Below are 21,791 nucleotides of genomic sequence, written 5' to 3' on the forward strand. Positions count from 1 at the left end.
GAGGACCCAGAGAGCCAAAAAGAAGAGAAAGGTGGAAGACATGGAAGAGGAGGAGAGCATTTTCTCCATCTCCCTGGAGAGCCACAGCTCCCAAGAGGCTCTGGGAGGGAATCGGGGGGGACTGCTCCCCAGTGAATAAAGTGTGTGAAACAAAACAATGGAGGTTGCGTCTGCATCCATCCCTGGTACGCGTGTCCCCTGAGAAAGTGGGAGAGGAGAAGGAAAGAGAAAAAGACAAGAGAGGTAATCTGAAGTGGAGAGCCATCACTCACCGCCTCCCAGAAGCAGACCAATGGCCAGCCAGTGCCTGAGCAATGGCTACTCTGTAAGGCCAAACCTACAGGTTTTACTTCTGAGGATGACATTCCACGGTGCTCACTTTGGGTCAGCTGTCCCAGCTACGCCCTCCCTCCACCATCAGCTGCCCCCTCCCAAGCCTTCTCGTGGTGCCTGTTTGTCTCAAGTCACATCCAAAACAGCAGCATGGGGGTTGCGCTGGAGAAAGTCACCTACCTCCCAGACAGGCCCAAGGCAATCTCCACTGCCTGCAGCTTGCTCAGGTCCTATGCTACCCAAATGCATCCTCATCAGACACCACCCCTCCTCTCCATCCTTTGCTATTTACACAGGTATCTTTCGCTTTGTCCGTGGGCCATCCGCATCACAGGGCCCCATCACACGTCCATTCCAATAGCCACGCAGATTGGTTCAGTTCATTTAGTCTGGGGCTTGGGCCGCCTCTTATCGGGATCATTCAGAAAAGGACATGGGGCCTGTTGGCTTGGGTCACTGGCTGCCAAAAACAGCTCAGGTTGGGTTTGCCAGCTGCATTTGCCTGGATCTTTATGAGGCCTGTCCTCCCTTGGCCCAGGTGGCTCCTGCTGTATTGTTTCTTCTGTCATACAATTACAGCCTCCAGCCACAGCCTGTCACTCAGATCATGGATTATCTTATCCCCAGCGTGAAATTCCCTCAAGGCAAACACCACAGTTCCCCATTGTTCTGCAGGAGACACCAAGCGCACCCGAGTCCTTGAACAAAAGCAGTCCCAAAAGTGGCTTTGCCTTCTCCCCACAGAGGAGCAAATGGCACTTGTCTTTCCCAGCCTGTTGCCTGCAACACTGCAGGGACCTCATCACCTTCCATGATACATAGGAACGTCTTTTGACAAAGAAATAGCAAGCTATGGCCTGTGAGGCCAAGGCATGGGCCACAAAGGGACACTGGAGGTCCCTCTGCACCAAAGCATGAGCTACGAGTCCTCCCAAAGGAAGAAAGGTGCTCCAAGCAGAGGCACAGAAATCACAGAATCGTAAGGTTGGAAAAGACCTCTAAGACCACCAGTTCCAACCTTTAACCTCGTACTGCCAAGTCTACCACTAAACCATGTTGCTAAACACCACATCTACATATCATTTAAATATCTCAGGGATGGCGTCGCAACAACTTCCCTGGTCAGCCTGTTCTAATGCCACACAACCCTTTCAGTGAAGAAGTGTTTCCTAATATCCCGCCTCAACCTCCCCTGGTGCCACTTGAGGCCATTTCTTCTTGTCCTGTCACTTCGTGCCTGGGAGAAGAGACCGACCCCCCACCTCCCTACAACCTCCTTTGAGGTAGCTATAAAGAGCGATAAGGCCTCCCCTGAGCCTCCTTTTCTTTTGGCTAAATAAGCCCAATTCCCTCAGCCTCTTCTCACAGGACTTGCTCTCTAGACCCTTCACCAGCTTCATGGTCCTTCTTTGGACACGCTCCAACACCTCAATGTCTTTCCTGTAGTGAGGGGCCCGAAGCCGAACACAGAGTGAGGTGCAACCAAGAGCCAGAGCCAAGTACAGGGGGACAATCACTTTCCTGGGCCTGCTGCCAACACTGCTTCTGATACAAACCAAGAAGCTGTTGGTCTTCTTGGCCATCTGCACATATTAGCCAGCACAGTGGCAATTCCCAAGAGACACAAAGCACTGAAACATGCTTGGGTTTGGCCTACGCCTACCGAGCTGCACTCAACGCAGACCCATCTCCCACAGCAGGCCCTGCAGCCACTCCAACCCCAGAGGACCCCAGCTGGGCCCGCAATCTGCTCCTGCCTGTGCCACCAAAGCCCCTGAGCACCCCACCTGTGCTGCGGGCAGTGCCACAACTGCCCCACAGCCCATATGAACAGCATCAAAGGACGAGCATGGGTCCAGGGGGCCCAGGCAACGCCCCTGCACTGGCACAGCACCTCCTCACTGAGCATTTTGGAGCACAGCCCCTGCCCCCAGGGCTCCGACCCAGGCCCCAGTGCTGAGGCAGACCCAGAGCGGGGGATGGCTGTGGGAGTGGCCGGCTGAGAAATTCGGTTCCCCGGGCCCTGCCTCCCTGCCAAGACTTCCCCTCTTGCTGGGTGCCCCACGAAGGCCTTGTGACATCACAGGGCCATCGGTGACAGCACCGTGTGGCTGCTGGCACCATCACCCACTCAGCATGCAGACAGCGGTGCTGCTGGTGACGGCCAGAGGTCGAGACCAGAGAAGGAGCAGCAAAATGCTCAGCCCGGGGCTCTCCCTTGTCTTCCTGCTCTGCGTGGCCTCTCTGCTCCCTGGCAGCCTTGGCTGTTCCAGCCGGCCCTCCTGGGCCACGCTTATGTGGGACGTGGCTCCTGAGGACCTGGAGCACCAGGGCATTGGTACAGAGAGCCAGTGCTCCTACCTGCCCTACCTGCTGGGCCAGCTTTGGTCCTCCCTGGCTGTGCTGGATGCAACTTTTCGGTCCGTGGAGGTGCCCTATGGGAGCAGCACAGCCCTGTGCCTGCTCGGCGGGGTTTTCCTTTGGAGGATTTACTTATGGAGGAACGCCAGGAGATGCCAGAGAGAGGTGAGTGACGGAGGTCAGGCAGGCCAAACAGTGCCAGGTTGCTGGGACTGCCAGGCCTTGGACTTTGGGTCAGTAACGGGTAGGACAAGGAGTAGTAGCCCACGTGGTCATGAAGGACTCAGGAGGACCCTAAGGTGTCCTGGGTCTTCCTGGACCTCTTCCCACCCCTGGGAGGCAGAGGTGGGTCTCATCTTCAGAAGAAGAAGGGACAGGCTGATGCCTGAGGGAGAAAAATATGGGGCCTGCCTGAGGCTTTCTTTGCACATCGTGCTGCCCGGTGCAGCCCAGCAGGACCCAAAGTTCTCAAGAAGAGGCCAAGCCCCGGTGCAGATGTCTCTAGCCCCCCCAAGGCCCATGTCCCTTTCATCATGCCCCCCTTGGCCTCTTGTTTCCAGGAGGTGAGCAAGACACCCTCAGCTTCCTCAGGGACGTGCTGCCACTGTGGCTACTCCTACGACAGCTATGAGGTGCTATGCCGGATGGAAGGAAACATCGTCCTGATGCAGAAGCACCTAAGAAAGCTGCTCCTCCACCACCCAAAAGCTGGGAGGACCCAGAGAGCCAAAAAGAAGAGAAAGGTGGAAGACATGGAAGAGGAGGAGAGCATTTTCTCCATCTCCCTGGAGAGCCACAGCTCCCAAGAGGCTCTGGGAGGGAATCGGGGGGGACTGCTCCCCAGTGAATAAAGTGTGTGAAACAAAACAATGGAGGTTGCGTGTATTGTCTGCATCCATCCCCGGTACGCGTGTCCCCTGATAAAGTGGGAGAGGAGAAGGAAAGAGAAAAAGAACAAGAGAGGTAATCTGAAGTGGAGAGCCATCACTCACCGCCTCCCAGAAGCAGACCAATGGCCAGCCAGTGCCTGAGCAATGGCTACTCTGTAAGGCCAAACCTACAAGCAGAGGCACAGAAATCACAGAATCGTAAGGTTGGAAAAGGCCTCTAAGACCACCAGTTCCAACCTTTAACCTCGTACTGCCAAGTCTACCACTAAACCATGTTGCTAAACACCACATCTACATATCATTTAAATATCTCAGGGATGGCGTTGCAACAACTTCCCTCATGGGACTTGCTCTCTAGACCCTTCACCAGCTTCATGGTCCTTCTTTGGACATGCTCCAGCACCTCAATGTCTTTCTTGCAGTGAGGGGCCCAAAGCCGAACACAGAGTGAGGTGCAAGCAAGAGCCAGAGCCAAGTACAGGGGGACAATCACTTCCCTGGGCTCTGCTGCCAACGCTGCTTCTGATACAAGCCAAGAAGCTGTTGGTCTTTCTGGCCATCCGCCCATGGTAGCCAGCACACTGCTGTCTGATATTCAGCTGGCTACCGATCAACATCCCCAGGTCCTTTTCCGACAGGCAGCTTTCCAGCACTCTTCCCACAGCATTACGTGGGGGTGCTGTGCTCCCAGCGCAGGACCCGGCACTTGGCCTTGTTGAACCTCGTACACTTGGCCTCGGCCCATCCATCCAGCCTATCCAGATCCCTCTGCAGAGCCTTCCTACGTAGCCTCAAGCAGATCGACATTCCCACAAAATAAAATCCTCTCACCGAGCATGTATAGTTTCCCAAGGGGAAGAAAGGTTCACCGGTGCTTTAGAATGGTATGACCCTATCTGACATCACCACAACGAAAGCTACATACTGAATAGTGAAGAAAGGTGTGAAGAAGAAGGCAATCACCACCACCAAATTTAACCACTGTGCAACACATTAAAGTCACAAGACTTATATTAGGAAACAATGTGCCCCAGCAAGTTACATATTTTGAGTTTATATCAAAAAACGGAGAAGGATAGGAAATGAAAACTTCTTCCATTTAATAAAGAATGATATTTGTGTCATCTCTATGCAATATTGACAAGTATGAGAATGAGTGAATATATTAAAAATGTTAAGAAATGTATATAAAATGTTATTTACTGCAGAATAAAGGAAAGTTCCAATTATAAGATTTTAAATTATTTCATTATTATAGTAAGAAATTAAACTTGATAAACAAAAGCAAGGCAAATTGAACTAACACGGCACCTTTAACTTCCCTCTAGGTTTCTGATTCACGGTTCTCCAAAGTAAAAGCACGAAACTGCATGTGAATAACATTATTCCTATAATTAGTCCCACTGGGTTAAGCAAGGCTGCTTTCCCATGTAAAGTTAAACACACATCCAAATGCCTGCGCAGACCAACATAAAACTTTGCCATTTCTTCTTACTAGTTCCATTGCCCAAACACCTCTTTTGTTCCTCTCACCCTGCTATGCATGCCTCTTCATTCACATAAAATGCACCTTTGTCCTCAGCCAAGGTCTCACGTGTTGTAATTAACTGTCTGTCTTTGCCATTCTAAGTATTACTACAAACCAAAGCAGGGATTTAGGAAACCATCCCTTTAAAAACTAACTTTCCATTGCAAACAAGGAAAGATTTCCCCACTCAAAGACAGGGGTGCAGGAACCCAGTTAACAGGAGGAGAGACTGGGAGAGAAGTTCAGAGAGGTAGATACTAATAAGACCAAAGTAGGGTTGGGGTTTGAGACTCCCTGCTCTCTGACCAAGAATAAACTGGGCAGAATCCCATATGAATATGACCCATCAGGTCAGTATGAAACCTATAACATTTTTAGTTTTATTTTTTACACTTATTTTCTTATCATAATTCTATTTCCAAGATGAATACTTTGAGATATATGTTACAGTTGGTTTGAGAGAAAACACTATTAATAAAGACAGTTGTTACAAACAGTAAAGTGGTTACCTCCTCTTCTCTTCAGGCCACAATCTGAAAGTAATCCAATATCATTTCATACCCAGTGGCCAAAAGAGTGACTTTTTTTTCAAATAAAATTGATACACCTGTAATAGATGCACGTACGGGACTTCAAGGCCAACCAATGGATTCTGGAAGTAAAGGTATTTTGAGTTTAGGAAGGTATTTCAAACCAGTAAGAAAGGTTTTAAGATTAGTGGTTTCATACTTCTAGGGTAGCTGGTTGTCTTCAAATCTGAACCCTATGAGCTTCATCTTTTAATACAAATAAGGTGATTTAATCTTAGAAGAAAAAGCATAGAAGAAAAACAGATGTTTTTCAAAGCCGTAGCTACCTGACTGTCCTGGAAAAACAAGTACTACAGTGAAAGTCAAATTAACAAATGTCTTTAGCAGATAGAAAAGTTAAAGACAGATATGCTGAATGCCAAAATTAATTACTGTCTTCCTAGTGAAAAAAAAAATATCGATGCCTCACTACCAGAACCACAATGCATGCTCTGGGAAAGTACAGAATACTGGTGCAACTAATTTAGTCTTACACAGTTTGATCACTCATCCAGATATGACCAAGAAATACAAATGAACAGTGGTAGGATTTTTTGCTTGCATTTTATTCTCACAGGACACTTTGAATACTTCAGTGGCTGGATAAGCTAAAATTATCTATGATGTAAGAAAGAAATCTATTAGAAATTTGTCCACATACAAAAAAAAAACATGCCATTTGTTTCCATTTATGGCACTTCTGCTAACTTTATGAACATCAAAAAAAGTATTCAGCGTTGACTGGTTCAAATCAACAACAGAGAGATCAAACATCTACAGACTACAGAATTTCTAAGGAAATACTTGACAATTATTGTTTGGCTTAAGAAGAATGGAGAAAAAGAAACACGTGGACATCTAATCCACTGTAAATAAAAACTGTAGAAAGAGACCATAACACATTGTACAGAAGATATCAAAGTTTGACATTTGACAAAACTACTACAAAAAGTTCAGTGGTTAAAAGTATTGAATAGAAAGAGATAACTTTTGCCTTTTCTTACAGATTTGGCATTGTTTTCAAGAACTTAAGAATCTAAGCCCCATAAAATTACATGCCTTTCTAACAAAGGGCTATATAAGAAAGTCATAAGAATTTTCCACTGAAGGAAGGTTTATAAACAACATACACATTTCCATAGAAATGAGGCTAAACTAGGAAAAAGGAAGTTAATTAATACATTTCTCAGGAGGATATAAAGGCTAACATAGTATTCACAACAAACAGTACAGGAAAACTAGGCTGGAACAATTTTAACCTTTTTTTTTTTTAATCTATCTTCTTAAGCTGGTCAACTCCTTCCCACAGCAAGGCTTATTCTAGCGGAATTTAATTTAGATTGTATCCTTCAGACTACTCCAGGCCTGAGAATATCCATCAAAAGTTACAGTGGAAATCAGGCCATTTCCCCTGCTTCCCTTATTTTGCGTCCTATTCTGACGTAATTTATACCTGCCTTCCACCTACTCAGCATTCAGTGGTGTTAGAAAGCAAGCAACACCCATCAGCAGAGAAAACTGGAATTAAAACCCAGTACCTAGAATTCCTTTTATTAATGAAATATATAGTACTCAAAAGGTGTAAAGCGGCTGAAGAGACACTGTCATTCAGCACTACCTCCAAGGTGGTACCTTCTCAAAGAGCAGATGCTGTGCCCCTGGGCAGCTCCCCATCAGCTCTGCAGCTGTGGCTGTCTTGGCAGGAACATTATCCTTCAAGACACCTGCGGTCTTCCCCCAGCATCCCTAGGGTGCCTTGTGCAGTCTTGAGAAAGTCACCTAGTCATTCTAGCATTAAAGTGACTAATCCTTTCAGGGTTATTGAAAAGATTTAATGCAGTGTCTATGTAAGAGCTCTAAAATTGTCAAGTGGCAAACCCTTTTGAAATACCACGTATGCACAGCAAATAGTGAGGACAAACAGTAACAAACGGAAAATCTGCCTTACGCATGGAGCACAAATTAATTATGAATTATTTTGGTATTATCCCAAATCCTCAAGTGGGAAAGTTCTGTTGCTAATTGTTAGACTGTACATCTGCTGTTTTCTGAGAACATATGGTACAATTTTAATAGGAATTGCTGACTAAGGGAATACAGCACTATTTAGATAAAGCATAACATGAGAAGCACTTGCGCTGTTCATCTTCTTGCACTAACTACACAAAAGTTGCTGTAGCATTGAGTGTCATAGTTTGAGCACATGCTTGCACTGCCACGTTTTGCACTGTTCACTTTGTCCTTGTGTTTTTTCCCCTTCCGAATGCATAGCTATGGCCCTAACTCATTCAACAGACCAAACAGGATAGGAAAATCTTTCTCTCTCTGGGTTAAGTGGCAATAACCGGCTAACCTCTAGAGAAAATATACAGGTTCAGAATTATCTTTGTTTTGATATAAAAAAAATAAAAAATAAACTCTGGGTTACAGCGTCAGACTTACAATCTGTGCTGAACGTCTGTACTAAACTCTGCGATCAAAATATGCCCATCAAAAACCTGCATGTGCTAGCATAGTAAGTAATATGAGATGTATGAATACATGTAAATGATTTCACATATCCTTGAACCTCTTACTACTCCCACTAACTCCAGTCCTCTACCACTACCCATTCTTCAGTGTGTAAGACACTCCTATGTTTACATGAGCAGATGAATCATCTAATTTAACACAAAAGCGAGTGCACATATTGTATGCTATGGATTAGTCCTACTGTGTTTCATCTGCTTTTAACATACAAAAAGGATATTCAGCATCTTACTGTTCCTTTTACAACGGCTTCTATTTTTTACATTCTTTGAAATGGATTACAAAATACACGTTTCCCTCTTATTCAGCTTTGACAGATGAGCAGTCTGAATTTGCCAAGCACAGTAGTTCAATGCTCCACAGTTTTTCAATGAGGAAGTCATTAGCAGGTCAAAGTTCAGATGCTGGGGTGACTGCTTGAAATTATTTTAATTCTTATACAAATACTTCATAGGCATGCACATGGCGCTTTCACATACCTGCCTATGTTGGATTTGAGGAAACTATGCAAGAAAATATTTGCAATATTCAGGCCAATAGGTTATATTAAATGCTGTGGTCTCTTCTTGATCCACCATGACTCCAACTTTAAGAATCTCCTTTTATATTGAGTACCTGAAGAAAGTTGGAAGCAAATAAGCAGACACACCCATAAAATGGAGAAGGCAGCCAACTATTCAGACTTTAAACTTTGCCCAGGAAGATGGCTTATCATAAAACAAGGAACAAAATGCCCAGGAATTTCAGATGCATAGGAAGTACCAAGGCAAGTGAGGTTTATTAAGAAGGTTACTAAAAACAGAGGTGGAGTCAAACTACTTAAGTATTCCCAAAGCTTTGCAGAAGAGATGGCTAGACAGGCAATTGAGATTGCACTGAAAATTTAACCAGAAGTTATTTAATATAATAAAGCATTATAAATAGCGTATTATGCCCCCCCCCCAAAAAAAAAAAAAAAGCTATTACCTATCTGTGTTTGCTATACATGTAACTCAGTTGCTGTATTCCAGACGAACCAAAGTTATATGGCAACAGCAAATCCTGAGGTGCTAAACCTAGCCCTGATCAGCAATTCATACATCATCTGCAATTTCTTAAGTTGCTGTGAAAGGATAAGATGTTGTTTGAAAGAAGAGATCAGTCTGTGCTTTTATTATTCTCTGCTCTCAAGACTCCTGCTCTGACCTTCCTCAGCTCAGGCCAGTCTATGCTGTGTGAAGTTTTCAAGCTGGGGACAGCAGTAGAAGGCACATACCCGCACAGCTGTTCCTGGTGTGGCCCAGACCCTTTCCACCTGTTGCAGCATGACTGGGAACCTGCTCCAAAATGTCTCCCCAGCTTCAGACCATTAACATCTAAAAGAACCATCAAAGCTTCTTGAATGAATAGCCGAAGTGACTACTGTAGTCCTCAAGCTCTGAGGGACAGAAACAACAGATGAATTGAATGAATAGCACAAATCTCAATTTCCCTCTGCAACTTCTGAAGTTGAGATTCATTGGGGGCAAGGAAGGGAGAGGAAAGGGGAGACTGAAATAGGGCCGTACAGTGAGTTTCTGGAAAGGCAGTAAATGCAACAGGTGCTGTAAGAAAGCTAAGAGCAATACCTGGAGGCACTGAAATTTCAATGCAATGAGGAACGTGTCCAGGTGATAATAACTCAATGTTAGTAGCTCTTACTACTAAGAGAGATGTTCCAGACCCCCAATCATCTTTGTAGCCCTCCTCTGGACTCTCTCCAGGAACTCCATGTCCCTGTTGTACTGGGAAGCCCAGAAATGGACACAGTGCTCCAGATGTGGACTCACCAGGGCTGAATAGACCTAAAGGATCACCACTCAACCTCTCAGCCAAAAAAGGTGACACTGAATGAGAGATGGGAAGACTTGTAGGGTTAGCCAGGAATACTTACTTAAGTCATTCCCACACTTAGGAATAGGCTATACAGGAACACAATACCAAACAGGAAGCATTTAATTAGTCTCCTTTTTTGAGGGAGGGAGAATTACTCGAGAGGAGTAAAATCCCTCTAACAAGCTCCTCTTCTGATGACTTCTCATCATTCCAATTAAAATGCATGGGAAACGCCAACTGGAAAGTGTAACATATTAGGGCTATAATTTACTAATTTGGGCAGTTTAAAGCCAAACTGACCTCTGCTTCCAAGGATAGAGGCATTGCTGTTACGGGGAAGGAAGAAATATTCATTGTGCTGACAAACATGTAAGTGTAACAGGCCAGATGCAGTGAGGACACAATGGTACGAATAGCTACAACACCCCCAAGAAATGATGGCCACAGCTGTGCCACAGGAAGGTAACATGGACATCAACTGAAATGACAGCATCAGCCTGGAAGGATTCAGCACAATGGTCCTATGAAATTTCAGCCATGAACACAGCACACAATTCACAAGCGGAGCCACCTGAGGCACAAGAAGATATGCAATAATGCAGTGTGCAACTCAGGCCACTTTATGCAAAGACAGGTTAATTAATGCCAATTATACCTTGCTTGCCCATCTACCCAAATCATACACGGCAAAACATGCTATTATATCACGTCCATTTCCAAATCAGGAGAAGCTTTGTTTATGTTCACACTTCACAAGTTCAACCACACTGAACTCTATCTGAAACACAGATATTAATTATCCAATAGTTCGTTGTTTTTTTTTTTATTATTTTATTTATTACATAAAAGACGATATAATACACCAACATCCTTTGACATCCCCCACAGTAGCACTTGTTATTGCAGTAGTGGCTATGACTGCCAGCATACTCAGGATTGAGTCAGAGACCTCAAGAACGAGAAGAATTAAAGAATTTTTACAGCAAAACCTTTGGCTGAAGTCTGCACTGGTGAGGCCAGGCAGAAACACAGAAACCAAGAACCCACTGTCCACATACACTCACTAGAGGTAATTCCCCATTATCTGCCTCACTCAGAGGCCACTCAGCCCAAAATCTCTCTAACCTGCTTGTACCAAATATTCTAGACACAACTTCGACCAACATTAGCGATTGGATATATTCCATAGCAAGGGGTAGGCTGGCATCCCCCCAAAGAAGGTAAAGAGTCAAAAGCAAAACAGAGAGTAAATGAATCAAAGTTGCCAAGGTTTTGTTTAGACCAGAGATTAGCATCACATTAAGTAACAAGCACTCGTGAAAGCCTGTACTATGCTAAAGTCAGAGATGTGACTCTATATGCACGATTTGCCTCACCAAAGAAATTCCCACTGCCAATCCCTGAGTGCTGAAAATAAGACTCATTTGCTCTTTAAACCAGTGATCTGAGCACCGCAGTAAGCAACGGGAAGAAAGTGCAGGCCAAAAAGATGAAAAGCCTAATTCCAGGCAGGAAGCATGGAAAGGAGAAAGAGGTAAGAATAAAGGTGCAGAGGGGCGGATTGAAAAGATGAGATACGAGAAGGAACATATAATTATCCTTATCACCTGAAGATTAATCATTTTTGCTATTTTTCTTCCAGTTTTATTTCAGCCTTCTCCTCTATCATAGATAAGCAAAAGAAAATAAGCAACTCAGAACAGAATGCATTGAAAAATAATCTGAAATCTGAATCCATTAGGTTCAAAGATGAAGATGTGACAGCCAAACTGGCTTCATAAGTTAAGAGCCTTCCCAGACTGATGGATCACCACTGACATCTCACCATGAGCACTTTAAAACAACTGAAATATGTTAGCTAATGCTAAAATTGCTGAAAGAAATTGAAAAGACCTATCCTTGCATTTTTCTTGCTATGATCTGAATTTTGACACGCCACGTTGCCACCATTAAGTGGCAAAAGTAGTAGGTTTCTTTAACATCTTTGTTTAACGCTGATTTTATTAGTAAGATTTACATAGCACCCACGACCCCCCCAACAGCCATTGATACCCGACAAACATAGGAAGAGTACAAAAACTGTACAGCAGTTGACAGTATGCGGTTTTATGGCATGGCAGAGCTTTTACCTACATATCTCTATCTGAACTGTAATTTTGGTGATATCAGTATCTAAGCTCTAGAAATGACTGACTGCTATCAAATGGAACAGTGCAGGTGCACACCCTCCCTAGCACCTAAAAATCAATACTGTTATTTAGTTAAGTAACAATGAACTGCATGCTGTGCTCCTAGGCTAGACTCTCAGGGTAAATGTGGCTTTCCTACTGTTTTTTGCAACAGCATAAAAATGTTTGCAAGACAAAGGCAGCTTACTGATGCCTCAGATGTCGTCCTTCAGAGGGTGTTTCAATGACTTCACCTGTAGGACCAGCTGTCTATGGGAATGCAAGCCTAAGGCTCCCAGCCTCAAATCTCTATTAAGCATTTTTTAATCACTCCCCACTCCAAATGAATATTAACAGGAAATGATGTCCAGTAGCATCAAAAACAGATTCATTTTTACAACAAAATAAAAAAGAGTTTGTATTATTACAGCAATATTTATGAAACCACCTCAAAAAAAAAAAAACACACCACTTGCTCCCTCCACCTCTAAGATAGTCAAAGAAAGAGAACTGTTTCAGTTAGTTCTTGACTTCTTGGTATTAGGAAAAAAAAACATATATAAAATTTTGCTCATTCCTTAAAAATGATGTAATGCTAACTAAATCCGTATAACTAATAAATAACAAATGAAACTGATTTTTGGAATATTTGTGACGCCTTTTTTTTTTCTCCACTTAAAAATACATCCCTTGAAAAGTAAAACCAAAATCTATTTTATACAAGACTATTTATCCAAAGAGGTCTCGTAATGTCACAAATCAATGCTCAAAGCACAGTGTATGTCTCAGTAGCACTGAAGTGATCAATACAGTCGGCTGAACAGCCATCAGAAAAGCCATTATAAAAAGATTAGCTCCTGGAAGACACATACAAACACTATTCTGACTGTTACCTCAGATGGTCTCTTCACTACACAAAACGATTCTAAACAATCTGTTTTTTCATCCCATATTTGAAATATGTTTTAAAAATCCTAGACAAATGCAGAAGACATTTGCTTGTTTAGGCGATCTTTTATTCTTCCTGCTCCAAAAGTCTTGTTGCGGATGACACTGATATTTAAAGATCAATTATATAAATTCTTGGATAGACAGTGACAAGAAAGGTTTCATCCCTAACCCAAAATGAAGTATTTTTAGTAACAATGAAATACAATAGGTAGCAATCACATCTAATTATTCACGTGTGCTTTTACATGCTAGAAAATCCAAACCCAATAAACACTCATCTAAAATGACTGGTTTGGCATTATTGGGTATTATACTGGCAAAAGTGTTCATGATCTGGCAAAGAAAGGACGAATATCAGGTGGTTGTTAGAGACTGAAAACAGCTGTGGTCTGCCTATGGTCACGAGCGCAACCCAGTGCCCACTTCTGGATGGCAGCATACTTGGGAAAGGATTTTGTTCCCCAGCTGAGCTTTTCAGACACACGATGCCAGTTAAAGGCTCTTGCTCTCATCAAGTCCAATTTCATTAACTATTTTCTACACTCTGAAGTAAGTTAGAAAAATTCTTGCTTTATCACACAGCAGAATGAAAAATGAACACGTTGCAAAATTAGGGTCACTGGTGTATCAGCCTTCTGCAGTGCTATGAAGGCTTCTCCACTATGAATAACTAAAGTACCACTGCTTAAAAGTAAAGTTTATTTTAAAGAGCTTTCTAACAACAACAAAGAAAAAAAGAACAACTACCATTTTTAGTTTTACCTGGCTTATTGTTCCCCAGTTGCCTCGAACAGCACTAGCTTTTACCCAGTCTAAGAAGGAAATGTTTTTTTCTTGCAAAGAAGCAGAGACAACTACAGCTGTGTTAAGACATACTTCCAGCAGCAGGACATCAGCCAAGATGATCGGAAAGTGATGTTAAAGGTATTACCTGACGTTCACTGGGAACAGCAGATGCAGGATGTCCTTGGAAGGCATTATCCAGAATCCCCACTCAGAAAGGGATTTTTGTGAGTCTGGATCTGACAGCTGACAGCAGCTTAACCAACTTAGGTGCTATCTTATTATTACAGGTTTTACTAGAATCACTGTAATTAAGGGACTGTCAGCATTTCCATTATGAATTCTTTTTCACGGTTTAATAGCCTGAGCTGTAAAATTTGCATTGGGATGGGATTTTACGTCTGGGTGTGAACGTCTGTTTTAGTACAAGTGAAAAAGTGCCTGGGTTCTTCCCCCTTTCTCAGAATACAATCAACTATATTGCTTAAAGATGTCTGAAAGCACTCTGAAAGGCAGTGCGTATAACAACAAGGCAGCATTTTCAAAGTTCTTAAACTCAGTCAACATGAACTGTGGTTCAGTGGGCATAACACAGACAAGAGATTTATGAGATGTGGAGTTAGCTCCTGCCTGTGGACTCTCTTGTGACTTTAGGCAGGTAACTTAATGTCCCTGTGCTTTGCCTTCGCTGTCTCTGGAAGGAAGATAATTGGCATAACGATCTACACATGAAATGCACTCTCTAAAACCTTGGGAATATGCTGGGTAACTGACAAGTCCTCTCTAAACATAATATATGACTGTTGGCCCTTGCACAACTGCAAGCTCTACAGTGCTTCACGTAGACATGGATGCTGCGCATACAATAAATCAGGCCACCTATGGGCATTGAATGTCAGCTTAATAAATGCACCTGTTCCACACAGCCAGTGAGAGGGCTAACAGCACACTTTGAACATCCTGATTACACCCAAATGTTGGAGGCTTAACCTCAGGAGTCTAGAGAGCTTCACATACATATTACAACTGGTTGTTACTACCCAGATCGCTCTACCAGGAAGCATTTCTAAGCTATTTATTCAAATACAAAACACGTGAATGAGGCTTTTGGTTACTCCAAGATTTTCAAAGTTACTACTTCTGGTATTACGTTTTACCACTTCCCTATGTATACCTGATCAGGAATCTGCGGTATGAACACTGATCTTTTTAAATCCTGGAGAACATTTTGCTTCTCAAAACCAGAATCTCACATACATGAAAGGAAACATGGAAAGGAAAACAATGACAACAGAACAGCTCTTGGAAGAAGCACAATTAGAAAAATTGACCTACTTTCAAAATTCTGAACAAATTAATTCTTCTAGGCAGTATTTATAGGTATACTTCTTCCCTGAGGGGCTTTTATATAGAAGGACTCACCAAGAGCCCTGTAGCTACAGTTATGCTATTAACAGATCTCAGGGCAGCCTGGGAACAGAAACATTACAGTTGAATTCTGTTTTCTATGCTTAACTTGATTCACAGTCAGTGAGGACTGTGGTGTAACTGACCAGGCCATAACACGGACCAGAACAAAGAACCATTTTATCTACATAGGGAAAGTGAGCTTTGGGCTTTAATCCTCTGACATTACATTCACAATCACTTAATACTTGCAATGCATCTTTTCTAAGAGTAAAATAGTATCCTTTTGAATATAAAAGATTTCTGATTAAATAAATGAGTGATGGGCTTCCAAAGTTTTTGTAAAGAGGGAGCTCTGTAAAGTACCTAAGGCACAAGTGAAATGTCAGTTGAGATCCGAATATGTAAATAGTTGCAACTCCTTTTTCATCGTGCCAGTACCACTTAACAAGGTACCCATTGTTCTTTTTATCTGAAGTGAGAACAATATCTAGCTTCAGTATACAGCTTCAGGAATCATATATAAAAAAAAAAAAATCACTTTGAGTCCATACTAGAATCACATTAGTCCTTCAAATAAACTCAAACAAACAAAAAGATTGTTTTGCTCAATAGGTGTAAAGATTAAAAACCACAGCCAAGTATACCTTTCTACGATGTGAAAGGATTTGAATCTCAAAATTCTTGGTATTCCTCAGAAGCCTGGAATCACAGGAGGCAGAGAGAGGATCTATCAGTTTTTAAAACAGTTTTGGATACTTTAATACATAAAACATTCCTATATTTCTTTTCACCTCTTTCTCGTAAGAGAGAAAAACTTAAAAGCAAATAAATTAAATAAAAAAATAAAATCTCAGCTAAACTACTGTTTGCAACAAAAATCTACCATTCACTTATGTATTTTATTCAGCAGAGATCAGCTAGAAACTAAATCCATGGTAGACTTTGTTTTTAAAAAAAAATGTTGAATTGTATAATTATCAAGGCAGAATTAATACGATCATATCTGTCTACTGAAAAAGCTGAAGGTCTCTCCCCTGTTCCCTTTCAACTCAAATGACAGATATTTCAGTCAGGTCTTCTTGATGTTAATATATACCACTCAATACCACTAAATCACTACATGATGAAAAACCCTGCCCTAACCAAGTCATGAACTATACTGCACAACCTGGAAGATCATTAGCTTGTTTAAGCCTCTTTAGCACTTTTACCCAACCATACCAGAAAACCTGGAAGTGCTGAAATTTTCAGAATCAAATGCATTCATTCTGTCAAAAGCAGGAGTCAAATTTCAACTGCGTGTATGTGGCTGTATGTGGATGTGCTAAGTTAAATTTACTTCTCATTTAGCAAAACACACTCAATTTTCCCGTATTTTCTTTCTTCTCCAAACTTAGAAGAAGCTTGTTGAATCTTATTTGAGGAGTGCAAAGTTCAGACAGTTCATTTAGTCCATTACTAACATCACTAGTAAATTACAGCTGTAGCTCGAATGTAGGCAGTGTGTACTGCCTGGCCTCTTCTTTTCCATAAGCAAATAAAATACAAGAGCTCTATCTCCCCAAAATCAATATTAATCAAGAAAAAAACATACTGGAAAAGAAAGCTAATTTAGTGTGTATTTTACCAAGGTGGAAAAAAAAAAGTATATTTTTTAAGTGAAAGAAAATAAACCAGTTGTTTGCAGAATGAATTGTCTATAATTGTCATTAGTCAACAGCTATTTTTATGCTGCTTCTCTCTCTCCTTAATACTAATAAGTAGTTGTGTATTCTGAATATTTATAAAAGTGATAACTACTCAGTTTGTCTAAAGATGCCAGATTCCTAAAGCAAAATCTTGCTCTACTTTAAATTAGAAGAATCTACTTCAAAGTTGTACTGTAAATACTGTCATATAATACTCATCCATCTCAAAAAAATCTTTTAAAAAATAAAACAATTTTCAAACTCCATGGCCTTACCTATATTTCTCTTAAGCAAGCTGTCTGTCATAAGAGTTACTACAGGATTTAAAGAACATGACAGTACACAAATAAATAAATGAGTAGTTGGAATATGAAACAAAATGTAATGGAAAAAAATCATAGAAGCAAACTTTTAAATACCACCCAAAAAAAAAAAAAAAGAATAAAAAGAAGAAGGGTATTACAAGAATTACGCTGCTAAATTTCTGGTCCACTCCAATTGGTATATATGCTTAATTTTTTTTTTCTTTACATGAAAAATAGTATGTCTTAGCAGTTGAAGTTCTGCTAACTGTAATCACTTTAAGGCCACCCTAAAGCAAACAAGTTAACAACTATTCCTCCACCTTTCAGCTCCAGCCATTCCAAACATGTTTTGGGGTGCTGCCAGACAGGAGGACTGTAGAAATTAAAGAGTAACCTTTAGAAGAAGCACAGTCATCAATCACAAGTTAGTGAGCAAAAATAGCAGAGGTAGCAGGGAAGGTTGTAGCCAAAAATCCTACGAGGACCCTCGGGAAAAAGAAGAGGCTTGAGAAAGACAGAGGGGAAAAAAAGATGATGATAAATGGAAATAAATTTCTAAGATGAAAGTGAACAGGCACAGAGGATAATCAGGAATATTAGAAGTGACAAACACTACGGCATGTGAGAGAGAGAAAAAGTCTTACAGCTAACAGAAATGCAGAGAAAGAATTTTGTTTTTCCTCACTTTTTTTTGGGCGTTCAGTTATCTCCCATCCTGCTTCTTTCAGCTGCCCATGCACAGATCCTAACACTTAAACGGAGCTCAAACAAATTTAGCTGAACAGTGCACCGCATCTGTACAGATTAGACCTAAGAAACATATCCCAACTCAATTCCTAAAATCCACATCAATTTGACCCATTTTTAGAGCACAGTCATTATTAAGGCTGCATTAGAACATTTTGTAAACAGCATAACCTCACTCCTCAGCTCCACATCATCCACAGCCTCCTTGTTCACCTGCCATGTACTCCCGTGACTTCTCTTTTCCTCCAACATCCTCACAGCACAATAACTGCGTGTCATTCCTATGCCATTAAATTTCATGTTCTAAGTGGTCTTCTGATCACCATCTTTTTAATCAGTTGCTTCACTGTAAAGGGTATAGCTCTTTAAAGTAAAAGCAGACCAAGTAAAATGCTTTTTTATGAGTTGTCAACTGCTTAGTGGGGAAAACAAGAAGCACTGTTCCCCCTTGCTGCAGGCCAGTGAGATTTCACTCATTCCCTGTGTAGCACTCCCTACCTCTTCCCCCTTGCTTCTCACGCAGCGTTTTCCCTAGCTAACTAGTGCAGTTATCCTCCATACATAACCAAGCCAGTAAAGGAAGGTGACATCTGGTCAGAAAGGTCTTAGGTCAGGGCAGAGCCATTGGCTTCGTTACCATAACCTTCAATGAAGGGGACTCCGATTCAGGACAGGGAAAACCTGGGCTGCCTCTTTCTGCTAGTAACCACGCAGAGGGAATCTGAGCCCAGGCAGTGCCCCACAGACCAGGTCCAAAAATCAGAACAAAACAAATTGACTTAGTGTCTCAATAAAACAGTTAATTATTAAATGAAATTAACTTTAATTAAAATAATTTTCAGACCTCAGACATTGTTTTAGTACTTTAATACAGCTCCTACTGCTGTCAAAGATTAAGATATTAAGATATCTAGAAGCCAAAGAACAATTATTTGTTGAAAGCCTCACCTGTGTAACAACACATCGGGCTTTTTTGTTTGTTTGTTTGGCTCTTTGGAAGAAGCATATTCTACATTAACCAAAAACAATTAGAACAGACACCTATGTTGCACAAAAACATTAAGAAGTATAAGCAACATTGCTGCAACAAATATTAACAAACACAATTCCAATTATTTCTTCAATCCTAGCAATCCTCTTAGCTAATTCTTTAAAATACATACAGCTTGTTATCTAATATGTAAGCATTGTCAACTTTCATCAGAATACATTCCATTTTCAATAGTTAACTAAGCACACAGTAAAAGCAAAATAACATCTTTACCACATGGGCTTGACATCCTTTTCGTTGCAGAGATGTTTTCTCTGAAACAGAGCAAAAATCTCAAATACAACTAAGCGGAAAGGACCACGTAACATTTTTATATGCAGTTATGTGTTTTGAAGTCAACAGGCTCCAATATGCAGAGCAATAGTCGTTGATTTAACAGAAAATACATCACAAATTTAGATCCATGAATAAATAGAATGATACTTAGATTAGCAAAACTGTGTGTGCTGAACACATTTAAGAAACAGAAAACAATCTTTGCTCTTTTCCATTTTTCAGTACAAAGAACCACCTGCTGTAGATGCATCCATGAAGATAGTTCTAATGAATTATGGCACTAATGCAAATTAAAACAATAGAAGAGCCTGGTACCAGGAGAATTTCAGCTCAAGCATGCACAAATTCACTTTCCTACCTTGCCAAGCTGTAAGCAAACCTAGTACTGAAATATATCTTCGTATTCATCCAGCAAATGTTGCACAAAAACTACGGAATCATGAACTGGCTTTGCAGATTTGTACTCCCTACAAGGTTCCTAATGCAAATATATATGTATGTAAAGACCTGACTGGGAGGCACTGTGGATCACCAGCTGTCATCCATCCAAAAATCAAGTTGCGTTTATTAGCTAATACATGAACACAAACCTACTCTGAAGAGCTTTCACTTCTGGCTAAAGTATAATGAATTTGAGATCACCAGAACTGAGATTCACGCACCCCAGTTCAGAAATCACCACATTTCCACAGTTGGACAACAGCTTTTAATCTTGGAGATTGTTTTTCTGAACTTGTACGGCAACTGCAGCTTTAAGATGCAATATAACTGCTTGTAGCAGAAGCATAAATCATCTCCTTCACTGATATATATACAAAAGCTTAAAACAAAGATTTTTAAAACAGCAATATCTATTTTCTGCTCACTAGTAAGTATATCACTTTAATACATAAGTAAAGGAGCCACTTCAGTGTTTTCTTTAATGATCAACATAAGAACCATTCTCATACTAAAAACATGATGTTAAGACTTTTGCCTACCCATTTGTAGGAACTTTTACATATTTTTCCAAAACATAGTTTCTCCATGTCCTGTAACATTCATACATCCAGAAAAAAAAAAAAAAGAAAAAAGTTCTCAGTTTTAGTCTGGAATCTGTGATAAGCTACAAACAAGAGACTGAGTATCAATTATCAATTAATTTTATCATAATTCAGCAAAATGTAGCTGCGTTTCTAAGAGAAAGCATCTCCAGGAATGAGACGAGAGGTAGCAATTCTAATTTAAAAAAAAAAATAAAAATATATCATGAATATTGTCACCAGCACACTCCATGTATGCTCTGAGAATGCAATTACAATGGTTTCAACATACAATAGGTCTGAACTATTGAACTGTAATTAGCAAAAACCCTTTTTCAAATGTGCTGTATGGACAGAAAAAAGGCACAGGATGCATACCAGATTTACAAATGGGCAGTGCTTAGTAAAGTACTAAATTAACTGGAAAAATACATGAGCTAGCTCAAGAGCCTGTTTACTAAGTGTTAAATACATTTTATACAACTTCACTGAGCTGTTAAAACCGAGTCCTCAAAGGAAGAACTGGGAATGCTACCTGGCAGCAGCACTTCAGCCACACAGCAGAACAGTGATGTGCTTGGCAGTGCCCTCTAAAGGAACAAACACATGGGCCATACAATCCCCCAGCTCTCAAAAAGGGAAATTCCCATGGAGCTGAACATCCCTGTGCTGTAATCCTTTGCAGAAATTCAGCCAAGGGAGGGTTTTTAAAGATCAGCATTTAGGAGTTCAGCTCAGTCAGGAACTGCAGAGGGACTCAGATCAACACCTGGAACAGGGGGCACAACCTGCATCCTCATCAATTTATTCTGTTTGCTGGTACACCAGCATATTCTGTGCCGGCTGGAAATTCCTCATGGCTGTCAATCACACTGCTGCCTAGACATGCTGCTTTCCATAAGAAAAGTAAAGAAATAGCGATTGCACACCAAATCTAGTAGTATATGTCCATTCATTGCTTGCAGTATTAAGAGAAATACATTAATCATTTTCTTCCCCCCCCCCGTGAAATATTTCCTAAGAGCAGAAACAAAATCCAATGTTTATTTTCCCTTTTTTGTTTGTTTGTTTTCATGCATGCCAAATACCCCAGCAAACAGCAACAAGTCACTTCAACTCATTTGGCCACTGCAAATGGACTCTGGCCTCGTCTCCCACCTCATCCTTTCCTGCCACCATGGCTGCTATTAGAGCAGGGAATAAACCAAATCAGAGAATGTAACAGGTTGAAAACTAACTAGAAAAAAGCAAAGCAAGTTTCCCACAAGCTATGGTAAGGAACAGCCACCCAACGTTAATGCCTGGAACAAAGATAATGGCAGGATC

General features: G+C 41.3%; 2 protein-coding genes across 11 annotated transcripts in view; one reads left to right on the top strand and one right to left on the bottom strand.

Moving 5' to 3' along the window:
• The window catches only part of CCSER1 (coiled-coil serine rich protein 1), a 735,108-nt gene that overhangs the window by 629,247 nt on the left and 84,070 nt on the right, over positions 1–21,791 (bottom strand). The window lies entirely within an intron of this gene.
• Positions 1,888–3,884, top strand: LOC308194285 (uncharacterized protein). Its single transcript, XM_080589985.1, has 2 exons — positions 1,888–2,859; positions 3,255–3,884. Exons 1-2 carry the CDS (start codon positions 2,470–2,472, stop codon positions 3,543–3,545), a joined length of 681 nt encoding a protein of 226 aa, XP_080446111.1. The 5' UTR covers positions 1,888–2,469; the 3' UTR covers positions 3,546–3,884.

The sequence above is a fragment of the Anser brachyrhynchus genome (genome assembly GCF_964034855.1).
Source record: "Anser brachyrhynchus genome assembly, chromosome: 4".
Classification (NCBI taxonomy): domain Eukaryota; kingdom Metazoa; phylum Chordata; class Aves; order Anseriformes; family Anatidae; genus Anser; species Anser brachyrhynchus.

Coding starts and splice junctions, on each gene's coding strand:
- LOC308194285 (XM_080589985.1), top strand. CDS start 2,470: ATGCAGACAGCGGTGCTGCTGGTGACGGCCAGAGGTCGAGACCAGAGA. Junction 2,860..3,254: donor CCAGGAGATGCCAGAGAGAG/GTGAGTGACGGA, acceptor TCTTGTTTCCAG/GAGGTGAGCAAGACACCCTC.